The 16,051-nt window shown below is 44.8% G+C and overlaps 1 protein-coding gene across 1 annotated transcript in view; it reads right to left on the bottom strand.

The window, feature by feature from the left end:
* Positions 1–3,553: 3,553 nt before the first annotated feature.
* The window catches only part of rgs3a (regulator of G protein signaling 3a), an 83,485-nt gene continuing 70,987 nt past the window's right edge, over positions 3,554–16,051 (bottom strand). Inside the window, exons 21-24 of the mRNA XM_019879596.1 lie at positions 8,377–8,478; positions 6,965–7,026; positions 5,468–5,634; positions 3,554–5,384 (exon numbers count right to left, since the gene is read on the bottom strand). Of these exons, the coding sequence (XP_019735155.1) occupies positions 5,184–5,384; positions 5,468–5,634; positions 6,965–7,026; positions 8,377–8,478 (532 nt within the window). The 3' untranslated portion in view covers positions 3,554–5,183. The remainder of the gene's footprint in view (positions 5,385–5,467; positions 5,635–6,964; positions 7,027–8,376; positions 8,479–16,051) is intronic.

Raw genomic sequence — 16,051 nt, forward strand, 5'->3', positions numbered from 1 at the left:
CGAATGAGAACCTAATTGGAAACAGTTCTCCAACACAGATGCCTGATGCTATTTTAGCAATCTTTTTGGCCTTCTCCAGCTAAACTGGGCGGAGCATGGTGTCAAAGGCCGTTGATCATTTTCAGGATTTCACTGCTGCTCTCACTTTGTATGTTACCATTTGTAGTTGTATTGTTTGACCTTGGTTGAGATCTGTGTTATTCGCTCTTATTGTGTGACATATTGCGTAAGTGTTGAGTCTTTAAATAAAACAAAGCCTCACCTGTTTTTGCTCGAATTTCCTATCAAGGTTGTTGCGAGTACAAAGCACGAGGGACAAAAACCAAAAAAGAAAAAGAGGATTTCCTCGTCTGATCAACACGATAAAATGTTATGCAATTGTTGAAAGCGGCTGTAAATAAAGACACTGAAAGTCATGGGCCTGGCATAGAGCAATGGCCATTTGAAGATAACAGACCACGGAGGAATCCCGATGCTGCCATATTTGGGAAAAAGACGAAGACAAAAGGAAAAACTCATGACAGCTGCTTTTCCAAAACACTGACAAATACCGCGATAGACTTTGCACAGACAACGGCAGGAAGGAAGTGTGAACAAAATTCTGAGCGAGAATCTTGACAGAGGGACTTCCCTTGCTCGTGAGCACGCGGCGATTAAAAGAAAAATAAAATAAAGAGTCGACAGAGGCTGAGGAGGAAACCGGGCAAAAAGAAACAGTGTGTCAAAACAGATGGCAGCTGCTAAAGAAGATTAGGAGCAGCACCACCACTTCTGACTAACCAACCCCCTCATTTTAAGACACACACACACACACACACACACACACAAACACGTGCAATGGCAGCACACAGCTCCGACTGTTTCCGCTAATCCCACCCCGAAAAGACCCCAACCTTTGTGTCTCGTCCAACTGCCCTTCTTTGGTGTATCACATAAAGTGCAGTGGCATTCGACACCACGTGACACAGCTGTTCTCAAACTTTTGAAGCCACACACACACACACACACACACACGCACACGCACACACATGCACACACAAAGATTTCCAAATAAAGTACAGAAGTGCTGTTTATAGTCTCAGTCACATTTTTTTGATTTTTGTCTCAAACAAAGCACACAAATAAAAACCTCATAGCGGGAGGGAAAACAATGGAGGAAAGGAAAAAAAAAGAAAAAGAAAAATGGCACACTATGATAAAGTGCAAGTTCGAGAAAGGGCGGAAGGAAGCAAAGCTTATCAAGCCAAGAATTATCATCTCATTCAACTTCAGGATCCAAATGAAAAGAAACAAAGTTATGGGAAAAGTGCAGTGAAATAAGTTTAGAGCTGTATCTTACTTGAGTACAACTAAAATTCAGTTGGGCCGGACTTTTTTTTCATGCTTTCCCCAAATCATCTCATTCATCAACCCGATTTCGGGGCCTGATCTGGCCTGCGGGGCCCTACGTTTACCACCCCTCATCTAAAGCCGCTCGAGATTATCAAAGTTTATCAAGTCAGCCTGTGATTCGCTCATGGCATTGAGGCAATGTCAAATAAATCTTACGAAAGCATTGCTGAGTAGCCGAGCTACTTGTAGGAAGGGAGCCGGGTCGAGGATGTGCCGTCAGCTATCTATGCTAGCTCATGTCATCGCTACAGTGTTGAACTATACCCAACTTGCTCGAGGCCCCCTCCACCCCCCAATAAAAAACAAAAATCCGGATGTACAGCGATCAAAGATATATTGTGATACGTGGTCAAATACAAATGTGGGAAGCTAGCATAGATATAGTTTGTACGCTTTGAGAGAAAGTTTATGCTTGTTGATCATCTCATTCAACTTCACGATCCAAACGAAAAGAAACGAGGTTATGGGAAAAGTGCAGGGAAATAAGTTGAGAGCTGTCTCTGACTTGAGTACTACTAAAATTCATTTGGGCCGGACTTTTTTTTCATGCTTTCCCAACTCATCTCATTCAACCCGATAGCGGGGCCTGATCTGACCTGCGGGGCCCTACGTTTACCACCCCTCATCTAAAGCCGCTCGAGATTATCAAAGTTTATCAAGTCAGCCTGTGATTCGCTCATGGCATTGAGGCAATGTCAAATAAATCTTACGAAAGCATTGCTGAGTAGCCGAGCTACTTGTAGGAAGGGAGCCGGGTCGAGGATGTGCCGTCAGCTATCTATGCTAGCTCATGTCATCGCTACAGTGTTGAACTATACCCAACTTGCTCGAGGCCCCCTCCACCCCCCAATAAAAAACAAAAATCCGGATGTACAGCGATCAAAGATATATTGTGATACGTGGTCAAATACAAATGTGGGAAGCTAGCATAGATATAGTTTGTACGCTTTGAGAGAAAGTTTATGCTTGTTCGAGAAACAGCCTTGCTAATCGTGTCAGTGGTCTCCATTAACTGCTTGACATACATTCTTTCTAAAGCAACGTATGTCTTTTCGGGGCTTAAATGAGCTACTGTTGTTTTTGTTGGTGGTGGTAGCGTTGCTTCTTCTTTTGTGATGCTCGAGGACATCCATTGCAAAAAACAAACAAACAAACCAAAAAAAAGAACAATTGTTGCAGGGACAACATGGGTCTCGAGATTATCAAGTCAGCCTGTGATGCGCTCATGGCATTGATGCAATGTCAAATAAATCTAACGAAAGCATTGCTTAGTAGCCGAGCTACTTGTTAGAAGGGAGCCGGGTCGAGGATGTGCCGTTGGCTATCTATGCTAGCTCATGTCATCGCTACAATGTTGAACTATACCCAACTTGCTCGAGGCCCCCCCCCCCCAAAAAAAAAAACAAAAATCCGGATGTATAGCGATCAAAGGTATATTGCGCTACATGGTCAAATACAAATGTGGGAAGCTAGCATAGATGTAGTTTGTACGCTTTGAGAGAAAGTTTATGCTTGTTCGAGAAACAGCCTTGCTAACGTGTCAGTGGTCTCCATTAACTGCTTGACATACATTCTTTATCAAGCAACGTATGTCTTTTCGGGGCTCAAATGAGCTACTGTTGTTTTTGTTGGTGGTGGGAGCGCCCATTGCAAAAACCAAACAAACAAACCAAAAAAAAGAAAAATTGTTGCAGGGACAACACGGGTCGACTTGGTCAGCTGATCGTTTTATTTATCATTAGCATTGACACCAGATGCAATCTACTGTTTTCACGTGATATCACAGAAGACGCATTTTGACTTGTAAAGAGTGGAAATGATCAAATGCATTCATAAAACTTCTTACAAGCAGTGTTATTATGTATGACCGGGAGAGAAAGACAGACAGAGAGATAGAGATAGAGAGAGAGAGAGAGAGAGAGAGCTAGCATAGATGTAGTTTGTACGCTTTGAGAGAAAGTTTATGCTTGTTCGAGAAACAGCCTTGCTAACGTGTCAGTGGTCTCCATTAACTGCTTGACATACATTCTTTATCAAGCAACGTATGTCTTTTCGGGGCTCAAATGAGCTACTGTTGTTTTTGTTGGTGGTGGGAGCGCCCATTGCAAAAACCAAACAAACAAACCAAAAAAAAGAAAAATTGTTGCAGGGACAACACGGGTCGACTTGGTCAGCTGATCGTTTTATTTATCATTAGCATTGACACCAGATGCAATCTACTGTTTTCACGTGATATCACAGAAGACGCATTTTGACTTGTAAAGAGTGGAAATGATCAAATGCATTCATAAAACTTCTTACAAGCAGTGTTATTATGTATGACCGGGAGAGAAAGAGAGACAGAGAAAGAGAGAGAGAGAGAGAGAGAGAGAGAGAGAGAGAGAGAGAGAGAGAGAGAGAGGGGGAGAGAGAAAAGGGCCAACATGGTGCCCGGTTCTTGCTCATTTCAACTATTTTGTTATTCGTCAACATTACATGTCATCTTATAGTTTTTGGAGTCTCTTTTATTTACATAAGTACAGCTGAATCCCACTTTCACAATCAGTGGAAACCTTCTGGTCGCGTCAATTGTTGTTTTTTTTTTTTTTTTTTTTGCATCTTTTATCACCTCGTTTTCTTAAAGAATTATATGTACAACCATAAAGTTCCCGGCGGCCCGCTGCCGGGGGGCAAACACACAGTTAAAATCATGACTTGCTTTCGATCCATGAAACAACTTATAGGCTTGTTGAGAGTTTTTCACTGTTAAGTAAAACTTAGAGCTCTAATTTTCCTCTCCTAACATATAAAGTTCATCGAGAGCTAAAGCCGCTTGTCCCCCCCCACCCCCACCCCCAAAAAATCCAAATAAATGAACAATAATAATAATAATAATATTAATCATAATAAAACATGAAAATAAAAATATTGCACTTAAATTCAGGACAGCATCGGACCTGTTTGGTGGTTAAGAGGAAAGCTTTGAGCCGAGAGCTTTTGTAGGTGTCCAGCCAGTTACCGTGGTACTCTAAATAAATAGGCAAAGTGAAGTTTTCCAAGATACTTTTTGTGTATTGCTCAGTATAAGTACGGGAGTGCAAGTTGTGAAGCCTGAAAACCAAAACGGCGATCAAGGAAATTGAAGCCATGTCCTGAGAGATGCGTCCTTGTTTATCAGCTACGTGTGCGGTTGAAGGAAAACGGCATTTGGCTTCTCCTCTCGTTCTCGAGTCCTTTTGTTCTTGCCGTCAGTACGACTTTTCAAGTCTTAAATAAGTCCATCCGTGCGCATTCTTTGTTCCTGTTTGTTTCAGTCATTGAGACGGGTACTCGATGAGGCTGAAACAAAGCGACGGTTCTCTTCGAGATGGAAACGAAGACGGGGAGGGGGGGGTTTGGTCGTACCAACTGTTGGCGTGTGGTTTCGCCGTGGACGTTGTCGAGGAAACAAATGGATGAAGAGACAAGAAAATAAAAAGTCACAAACAGTACCGGACTGTCTTCGTGTCTGCAGGTTTGTTTTTTGTTTTTTTTTCCAAAACCCCCACGTCATCTGACAAGCACTCGGCTTCTCCCCACAATTCGAGCCTTTTTCCTTTTCATGTTTTTAGCAAACAGTCCATCCACTCGAGGAGTAAACCACATTCCTTTGCGGTGCCTGTAGCTTTCCTGCGACCACCCAAAAACAAACAAGACGTTTAGAGCAAACAGGACGATAGACTTAAAAAGAAAAAAAAAAAGGGGGCAAGACAGAAGAAACTTGGCATCCCAACCACGCTCTCTTTCTCCTCTAGGGAGAATAGTTTTGCCTCTTATGACGAAGAGGACGTCGAAGTGGCGCTGGCCTTTTTTTGGTTGATCAAGTCCAAATAGAGTTCTGAGCGCAAGAAACGGGGGTATGAGTCTTTCTCCATCAGCCCGTATATCCGCCTTTGCGCCAGCTCAAAGCAGGAGCGCGTCACATTCTGCAAGTTGTCCTTCGTGTGATCCCGCGTGTACGAGTCCAGGTTCACCTGGAACGGAAGAGACGGACGGGATGTTCATGGAAAGCAGACAGACAATCCAGGCGGATACTTGCGTCTTTCTTCCTCCTCACCTCTTTACAAGACTGGATAGCGATGTATTCCGCAAAGATCTTCTTCGCTTTGGAGGCCATCTTGGATTGCGATTTAATCTTCTTGTATTCCTCGCAGGCCAGCCAAAATTCCAGATTCTCCTCGCTGAACTCAGTGCGCAAGAACGCTCTGAAGGCTGCCAGACCATCTGAAGGAGAGCAGAGCGAAGGGAGGGAGAAACGATGATGATGATGATGATGATGTGGACTATACACAAAAGAGAGCGTTGAGCGGGGGCGCCATGACAACGCTCCTTGGAGCCCAAATATAGCTCTGCCGTTTCCAGTCATGTGCTTGGAATAAAACGACAACAAAGAAAGCAGTCTTCCAAAATTACAGACCTAATACTTGCAGAATGGTGAATGTTTGTACTCAATCCCTTAAAGTGAGACTTGGAAACCCCCCCCCCCCCCCCCCGCGATGTTCAACGCGGCCAGGCAATGGCAGGCTTTTGGCACTAAATTCCCTCACCTCAAAAAAATGAGGTGCCAAAATTTACACCGAATGTTAGAGCCCATAAACCTGCTCTTGAGTCACAGCGAACGGTACTACCAATTTGTAAAACTCCATGCTTAATACTAAAATGTCTAAAGTAAGAAAATATGGCGCTGTTTGCACCTGGTGCTTTTTGTTGTTAAAAAGTCAGGACTAAAATCCCTAACCCGAAAAATGACACCTCATAAACTGCGGAAGGTGGACTTGCAGATTGGAATGCACGATGGCAGATTTTACGCAATCCAACACCTACAATAGGACACCAAAAGCTGGAAAGTCAGGACCTGGTACTCAGTCTTGCAGAACAGTTCTACCGCTTCATGTTTTTAATATTAAAACCTCTTACCCCAAAAAGTAGGATCGTACTCAGTATTTGCACTAACCCCACCTCCAGACCAAAAAAACTGTTTTTTATTTGACCTTGTCCCGCACGAGCGACCTCGTACAAAGACACGCGTATTTTACAACAATCCGACTGGAGCCAAATGCAGCTGGCGGACTTTTCAGAGCTGAGTTAATGATTTGAGGAAGGCTGCATCTCCGAGAGAGAATGTCAGGAAGCCCAATCTGCCCACACCTCCCCGTCTGCACCTTTCCGTTCCCATGGATCCAGCAGAGAAGCTTGATAAGCACGAGCGCAAGGCGGGCTGGAGTCTTACCTCACTCCGCGGAAGAGAGGAATTTACATGCGGGATGAGGAACAGATGTAGCAATGGATTTACGTCAGCTACTCAGCTTTGATCAGTACTGACGCTGGTGGTGGAGGGGACACAAGTAGGAGTCGTCCTGTGTTTCTTAGGGGGGCGTCGGGGATTAACTTAGTGGCCAAAGACTATGTCCATGTGTTTGTGTTGATGATGCATGCTTCTGATTCCTCCCCCCACCCTCCACCCCTCCACCCCGAGTGCGCTCTATGTCCTCACGCCCAACCGCATACACGAAGAGACGGCAGAGCCCAAGAGAAAGAAATTGAAGACACTTACATTTGTGCGCCAGCAGCTTGTCGAGCGAGTCCCCCCATTTGAGCGCATCCTCCGGGGTGGGCCTGCAGATGAAGGCAGAGCGGTTCTTGAGTAAGCCCATCTCTGCTAGATTTCTCATGGTGTGACCCATTCGCCAGAAGCACCGTGCCACACAAGTGAGCCCAAATGCCGCTTGCTTGCTTCCTTCCTTCCTTGCTTCCTTCTTTCCTTCCTTCTTTCCTTCCTCGTCACTGCAGTCCGTGTCTTAATGCTCTCGCGCGCTGGTTTCAAGTTTGTGAGTGGTGAGAGCAGAGAGAGCCATGAGTCTATTCTGCTTGACTCCGCCGGGGGGGGAGCTTTTTATAATCCTAATGAATGGAAGTCAGGGAGGCAGGATGGGAGGGGCTTCCAATAGCCAATGGAGGAATGTTTTGGTTTGAGCGCCCTCCTCCCTCAGAGAGACTATCTGCAACCTCCGCCACAGGAACACTGCGTTTCATGATTCTCTTTTACTGCATGAGGAGGCACGCGTCTTATCTGGCGAACCCAGCAGACACTCTGTCTCTGTAATGACCAGTTATTTACATGCTACTTGTGTCTGAAACAATGTGAAATACTGCTTTAACGTGAACGACCTCGCCGATAAGGAAATGGCTTTGTCAAACAGACTGCAAATTTGGAGGGTTTATGTACAATAAAGACTCAAACTGCCTTAATACACCTGGTCTGACACAATGCGATGCAACGTTTTAAGACTTTGGAACGGAGGAGAGAAGAATGTCATTTTGAAGGAAAATGATGGCTTTGAGTTTGGAAAACTGATGTGAGTTTAAATGGCCTGCCAACACCCTGTTAGAGAGACGGATCGTTTTCTTCGGACTCAAGATTAAAATTCAGGAAATGATTGTGCCTAATGTGCAACACGAGGTGAGGAAAAATTCTGAATAGGGTTCAAATCTATGACATTTTTGAATTGAAATTAATATTCAGAAGTTTTAATGATTTTTAATTTTTTTTATTTTTTTTTTACCCTCTGTGTACCACTAATGGTAAGTCACTTTTTGGCGAAGTGACTACTCACTTGCCAGAAATACAATCAATGGAATCTCTTCATTGTCTCAGGAGAAGGAATTTTCACTGTCAAATAAGGGAAATGTATATTGGGATTTGAATTTACACCCCCTCCCCCACCCCTCCACTCAGCCGAAGAAACATTGCATACTTAAGTAAATTTATTGTCATGCATGAAACAAGGAGTTCATTTCAAGCTTAAATTATAACTGAAAACAATGCTATCGAGTCGAAGGTGCCTCCCTTTCAACGGTGCACACAAGCACCTTCCTGAGACGACCGTCAGGTCATCAGCAGTCAAATCCAGACCCGGAAAGGTGGCTCACACCGCCCACACGCAAAGACAGGAAGAGGCCACTTACTTGACTGACTTCATGGTTTTGTCCAACTTTCCGGCTGGGTTGCTTCCCGGAGATTCGTTCCTCCGCCGTAGGAAAGCCAAGCGGTTCTTCATATCTTTGGCCCTGTTTGGAGAAGATAAGAAGAATCAGAAGATTTCCCAAAACCCGGGTCCGAGTCCCAATCCAGTGTTGTAAAATCCAGTCGATGCAAATCTAAGCCACACACACAGCGGGAGAAGACGAAGGAAAATAAAGGCGTGCATACATCGTAGTCTTCGGGCAGCTGCGCAGGGTTGGTAAAACAGGATATTCCGAAAAGGCGTGTTGTCACTTGCAGTTAGTCTCTCATGTCAATGGTTTATCTAATCCCAAAAAAAGAAAAAACTCTCCACTGTAGATGTGCCCCTGGCAGGTTCCTCGGCAGGGACTGAGCCAAAGTGTCGGAGGAGGAGGAGAGAGACTCAAGCCTCACTCCTTTGGTTTGATCGTGCCATTCTTCTATGCGCCCGGAGGGGATGCTGAGAGGGAGTTGACCCCCAGGGCCAAGGCCTCGGCGACCCCCAAAATTCATCCGCTGCATCTCAAAAGTGCTCCTGACCGCCCATCAGGCCCGCTTCAACCCCCCCCCCTCCATAACGCACACCCCCGTCAGAGAGAGAGAGAGAGAGAGAGAGAGAGAGAGAGAGAGAGAGAGAGAAAGAGAGAGAGACATGCTCATCACAAGGTATAACGCTCCCAGAGGCCTCCGACGGAAATGTGCACATTCTCCTAATCCCACGGTACATGTCCTGGCTTTTCCCAACCTGAAGCAGCACATGCGCCGTAATTGGGATGTGACCTCACTCAACACCCATTTCCTGAGTCCCTGCTTTTGATTTCCACTGTGAGTTGGGAGGTCTGCTAATAGTGCAGCGCGGACGCTCGGCTGCCAACTGTCCTTCTACCACCGACCTAAAACCCCATCGGGTTAGTGGTGGGTGGGGATGGGAGATAAAATGAAGATGCCGGACTTCCACAAATAGATTTTTGGCCTTCAGAAATGCACATCCACATTGTTATGAGTCTGAATGGTAATCAGGTGTGATAACAGCTTACATTATCTGCATGTGTGGGATACCGATTTAGGCAGAACAGGAAACAGGCCTGTGTACAGGTTACAGATTACGGTCCCCACTTCAATACATGCGTTTTTTTGATCTAATGTGGTTTGTCAATAACCAATGCAAGAGTCAAGAGAATTGTCTGATTCAGTGCAGTAGTACTGTTTAAGTTTCACAATCACAACAGACCAATCGATTTTCATACAAGAAATGCAAAAAAACATGTAATATGCATTCCAGACCAGTAGTTGGCGACAGCCTTTTGCAAAGAACCGTCTCATCGATGCACTTGAGTAACGTACGGTGGATCCTCAATTTCTAACAGAGTTCCGTTCCTTCCATCATTAACATACCCTTAGGCAGTTGTAATAAAGCAAATGTTTGGAAGTAAAATGCTTTCAGGTCATAAATATAAAAAGGTGAAATGAAAAACAGTAAATATGGCAGAAACTGGGTGTGTGTCTGACATTGTTTTCTGTGAGATTAGCATATTTGTTGATTAATGCAAGGGAGTGAATGTGCCCCATGGGTTAATGATATGAATATGCAAGTGATACAACTGCATTGGATTTAAATCAATATTCTTAATTCTGAGGGGAAAACAACACAAGCCTCAACTTTTCCTTTGAAACCAATTTCATAATCAATTCCCTCTCCTGTCCCTCCTAATCTGAAGCAAGACCCCAATGTCGCTGCAGAGGCGCACACACATGCACGTACACGCGCTCACACGCGGCAATGACTCATCGGCCGATTGAAAAGATTCTCATGGTGCCGCATGAATGATGTGAAATGCAGGCTGGGGCTGTTTCTCTCTCTTTTGTGGAAACAACCGGGCACTCCGATGAGAACAACTCGCACTTGTCAGCCTGAGGCATTTTCTCTTCCACCAATAATAAAATCTCTTGCTGTCAAACTAACTCATAACACAAGAGCAGGCTCATTTTTATTTTTATTTTTTTGCACTGTAATTCTCTCTAACTCAATCTACTGTGCCTTGAAAATATTGTGCTGGCCCAACAAAAAGCAGACTTCTTATTTTAGTCTTAAGAGAAGATGCATTTCACTTTACAATTCTGATCCGCTTTATGGTGCGTGAGGATGATGTCATGACTTTTGAGCGAATCCAGTGTGCCTTTGTCCTGCCATCGTGTGGCTCTCACCAGATATTGCACAATTTCATTTTTATTCCCCACTACTATGTAGCTTCCATCCATCCATCCATCCATCGGCCCCCACTGTGTGGCGTTTGCACGTTTTCCAGGTGCTTGCGTGGGTTTTCTCCGGGTCCCCCCACATTCCCAAAAACATGCATTGCACGTAAATGGATTACTCGAAATTGTCCCGAGGTGTGAGCGTGAATGATTGTTTGTCAATGTGTGCCCTGCGAATGGTGGACAACCAGTTCAGGGTGTACCCCGCCTACTAAGTCAGCTGGGATCGGCTCCAGCACGCCCGCGACCCTTGTGAGGATTAAGCGGTTCAGATAATGGACGGATGGATGGAATATTGAACAGGCTTAATCCTGTCAACCGGACCGTTTCCTCATCAGATCTGAGAGGGAGGAGGAAAAACACTTCGCACACCCCCACTGCATTGGATAATCACTCAAAATAATCTTTCGGAGACGTCAGAGAATCGGGTCATTGTTGACTTTGATCAGAAGGGGGAGGGGGGGACAAAAAAAATCAAATTTGACCTGATTATTGGTACTTTTATGCCTCACTTAAGATGTGAAAGAAGTTAAGTGTTCCAAAATGGGCCATTTGGGGCCCATGGCTCAAAGTGGTCAATGCATCCTTCCATTTTTCTAAATGCAGAAAAACTCTGAATCCACACTACTCAATCGCGTAATTATTCGACTCCAAGATTCACACTTTTTGCACGTCCGAACTAAAAAAGATTCAATGATACAAAAGAGGTTCACCACATAACCTTCTACTATCCACTATTTCAAGCAGAACGGAATGGTCAAACGTAAAGTTCTGGAGCTAAACAAATAAACAGAACTTCACTTTTTAGGGCATGCTTGCATTTATCCCTGTATTGTAAAACCTTCCGTACGTAGAAAAGTTAGACTGCAACTTGCAATGACGCATGTGATAATCCAAACTCAAATCAGCACAGCTAATGAGTACTTGTTCAAGAGCTTTTACTGTCTAGTCTCAATACACTAATGGCCGTTTCCCCAAGTCCCCATTTTAACATATCCCCGCATTCAAGCGTTTCAGTTTTTTTTTTGTCATCTCTCCAGCCGAGTGGCCGAAAATAGCTGCATCGTCATCTGATTTCAAACAACACCCATGCAATTAGCTTAATCTGTTTTACGGCTGGAACATGGCTTGTTCGCAATGATCACATTAGCGCATCCTGACATTTCAACCCCCGCTGGCCCATCGTATTTTCCAAACGCCCGTCCGTGTCGTGACGCTGGATGGTGGCCTTTAGGGTCTGAGCGGGCTTCCACAATTATCTGACGGCTTTGTATTCCCTACTTGCTTGACTCACATTAGTTGCGCTAATGGCAGCGTGCAAAGTAGGCCGCACTCCCTGGGAGAGGCTCGCTGTCGATGACGCCGTAGCACGGCGGTGAAGTTGAAAATGACAAATGCCGGAGTGCTTTTGTTTACACGATGCTGCGGCGCACTCAAACCAGATTGAAACTTTCCGTCCCTTCGCCTATTTGTTGACGTGACAACAGCGCCTCGAAAGCCAGTGACAAAGCGGAAGTTTTTCAAAACCACACTCTTGCTGTTTTGCCATCCATGCGAAGAAACGGAAGACAATCGCAGCATTTAGCGTCGGCATTGACAACAAAAATGGCCTACACATCTGTTTTCGCTTTCATAGCAGCTTGTCCAAATACTGCGATAAAATACACGACTCAAAATAGAGTGGAACCGGCTAATGTCGAACACTTGGAGTTTGATGATGGGAAATTTTGCTTCTAAGTTTGCAAATAAAAAATGTTTGGGAAAAGAACATCAAGGTAAAGTACAAACCATGGAACTGAAATGACCAACACAACACAATACACAAAAATGTCTATCTCTGCCAATGACCTTGACTCTCCTCCCCAACATCAAATGATGATATGAGGGTAGCCTGTACTACCGGAGTCAAATTCTTTGTGTGCTCTCCATGCTTGGCCAATAAATATGATTCTGATTCTGATCAAATGCTTGTCGTAGTACCTTGTGAGAGGCAACAGGGAGCCCGGCTGCTGGAAAATAGTGAACGTTAACACTTCTAATTGTCAGCCCCCAACTATTCACAAAATGGATCAGGGGAGGTGTCATCAAATTCTGCCCATCTTGGTTCCAAAAGGACGAATTGTTGATTCTCAGCGCTAACTACTAGCCTGGAATGTGAATTAACAGCATGAAGCCACCAGAGCCAAAACTTCCCAGCTGTTCCAAGATCGCCGTCATGCAAACGTTGCCTTTATTGACAGAAGGCTGAGCACGTGACCCTGCACTCAAATCGTGTCCATGTTTGTTTGCGCCAGCATAGTGGGTTAGTGACACTTGATTGTCCCGTTTTTTGCCGTATGCTGCCGAAAGCAGTCAAGAGGCACTGCGGAAAGTGTATTTGTCCGCATAGAAATCTAATCACGGCGGAAAGAAGGCCACTGCAATATTCCTAGAAGAACGGTGAAAAGGGGAATTGTCCTTAATTGTATCCATAAATATCCCAACGCAACCACGTGTCGCGCGACTTTCCCTCGATTGGCACCTAAAAGGAAGCGCTCTATTTTCTGAGCCTCCTCGGGGCACACGCACACTCACACATACCATGTGCATGTCCTATTCTTAAAATCCAGGTTGGTATGATGATATTAATAAAAGGTCTCCAGTTCGAAGTCAAAGCAGCTTTCTGTACAAAATAGCCGGGAAGGCCTCACTGGTGAATTCTCCCTCTCCCTGAGACGGTCAAATGAGATCCACGGTGGGGTCACGTCGCTTCTTAGCCAAGTTTAGAATTCCTGCAACATGCTTAAACACACACGCACACACACACAAACGCATTCTTCGTTCTTACCGTTCCAGGTACTTCTCCGAGAAATCGACCGTCATGGGAAACATGGGCAAAGACTTGTTTGGCGTGACGGCATGTAAGCGTGTGTCTTAAGGGTGCAGGGTTATTTGGCAATCACATTCCTCTCAGCCACTGGAGGCTCCAGCAGGAGCCTTTATAGCGCCCGGAGTCAGGAGGCGGACACTCACGCTACTCAATCGCCTCTGTGTGTTTAGAGTGGATAGATTCCTTCCACTGAGCCTGGATGGCTTTGCTCAGCGTATGTCAGACACTAACAACACATTTGTTTTGTTGTTGTTGTTTTTTTTAAGAACGAAGGAGCTGGAGCTCGGATTATTCCTAACACTAAACAGAATAATCTGACCATGGATCCCGTAGACACGGATACGATTGTTCGAGCTTTGGCCAGCCAAGGGAAAATGGTTGAGCAGCAGGAGACCGCGTTTACGGAAGTCCATAATGCGATCACCTTAATGCCACCCAAGTTGAGGAGTTGTTCACACGCATCAGCGGATGGGCACCTGAGGGTCCTCGCGCTGTCACCATCAAGGTGTGAGCACCAAACCCAACATACCACATCCATTACGTTATGGTGGAGAGCCCGGACCGATCGATCTACAAGACCCATGGACCTACCAATCAAGTCAACCAACCGACTGTGGTGTTAGCCAAGCTGACGGACAAAACCGATGCAGCTTGGTAGAGGTCGGTTGCATCCTAATGAGAGACAGACGACAAGCTTAAGATGACTTTGACTGGAAGATGTGGTTGCGCATGCTATGATCTGATATTTACGTCGGTAATGTCAATGCCGGCATCTGGTGTGAGGTGTAAAATATCTGTTGGAGAGTAATTATTTTGAACCCAACAGAGTAGGCCAAGTGTGCAACGAGTGTTAAACTTCACACTCCTGTCCCAGCGTTACAAAAGGCCTCTCTCGCCTAAAGTCAGCTGGGAGAGACTCCAACTCACCAATGACTCAAAAAAAAAAAAAAAAAATCTGAGGTATAGAAAACGAATGGACCCATAGGGGCTTATAAGACATCGAAAAATCCAAATGACCCGGCATCAGGACCAAAGCAGAACAGACACGTATGTCAAAAACCAGAAAACACAACCCGCTACGTGATTATGCTGCAAACTGGTCATGTGGTATTTCCAGGTCACAGTATACGGACAAACAAAATGCATCTCACGTCGGCTCTTCTTCCGTCACCAGCGATGATGACATTTATCCAGATCAAGACTTTGTACTTGTATCTCTTAATTGGCAAATGAGAGGCACGTGATAGCCTAACCACATCAGCGAATAGAAACACAAGGAGAACAACAAAGAAAACCATCACCCAAGCGGATGTCTCCTCCTCCTTTGTCTTGAAATACTTTGGATAAAAGATCAAAGCCCTTCACAATAGACAGCTTTATCCTGGAAATAACGGATGAGCGATGGATGACATACGCAAGCGCCCGCAGGGAGTCGGGCTTATTATCACCATCACTATGTAATGTACTGTCACATGTAACTGGCCTCTCAAAGCCGTAAATGAATCAGACAAGCATCCCTGCCCCATGCACACGTGCCTCAGTACCGATACACGTCCCGCTTCTATTTCTGAACATGATGCGGACTGCGCACATCTGGAGGATTTCATTTCCTAGAGGCGTACGTATAAGAACTGATCTATATTTACCGTATCATAAGATATTTCTACATATAGCCACATTGCATAGCGCACAAAGAATAAAGAAGAATATTCAGATGGAGACAAGCGAAGCGCTGTACAAGCATGAGACGTAATTTATCAGGTAATTAATAAAGGATGGTTACGCTCAATGATGCAAATTCTCCAAATGATATTAACAAACATGCTGAAAGAGAACGCTCAATGACGCAAATTCTTCAAATAATATGAACAAGCATGCAGAAACAGGACAAGAAACCGTCCACATTTTGCAAGGAATTTATTTACAGGCTCAAAAAAACTAGAATCCAATTTGCAATGGTCGAAAAAAAAATTGCAGCGTGACTTGAAAGCACGAGTCGGCAAATGTCAGTGCTCAACGGCCCAAAAATATCTGAAAACGGAATACTGGAATGGAATAGTTTTGTCGTTAGCGATTGGGAAAAAAATAACCATGTGTTTTAAACATTTCACTTTCAAACACACTATTCTCATGAAAATGCTCACATGAGCGCTAATGCTAATTACGACGACCAAACGACTTGTTGTTGCCAGACCCTCAAATCACAAAATGTGTTCATCTCAAACTCCTTAAAAGAACTGCTTCCACAACTTTAACGTGGTGGTGGTGGTGGTTGGTTGTGTGTGGGTGGGTGGGGAGGGGGGTCGGTTGTGGAATCTTAATCACTTAATCTAAGAAGTTTATGGACAAGAAGGAGAGCACATGGAGCTACAAAGCTGCCACTCGGAGCAGCTTTTATTGCCCTGACTGAGTGTAAAAGTGCCTTGGTCTTGATGAAGTGGAGTGTGAAAAGGTTCATTCAACAGCTGATGAATTACTGAGGCGTCAACACACACACACACACACACACACAC

The sequence above is a fragment of the Hippocampus comes genome, unplaced genomic scaffold (assembly GCF_001891065.2).
Source record: "Hippocampus comes isolate QL1 unplaced genomic scaffold, H_comes_QL1_v1.1 scaffold183, whole genome shotgun sequence".
Classification (NCBI taxonomy): domain Eukaryota; kingdom Metazoa; phylum Chordata; class Actinopteri; order Syngnathiformes; family Syngnathidae; genus Hippocampus; species Hippocampus comes.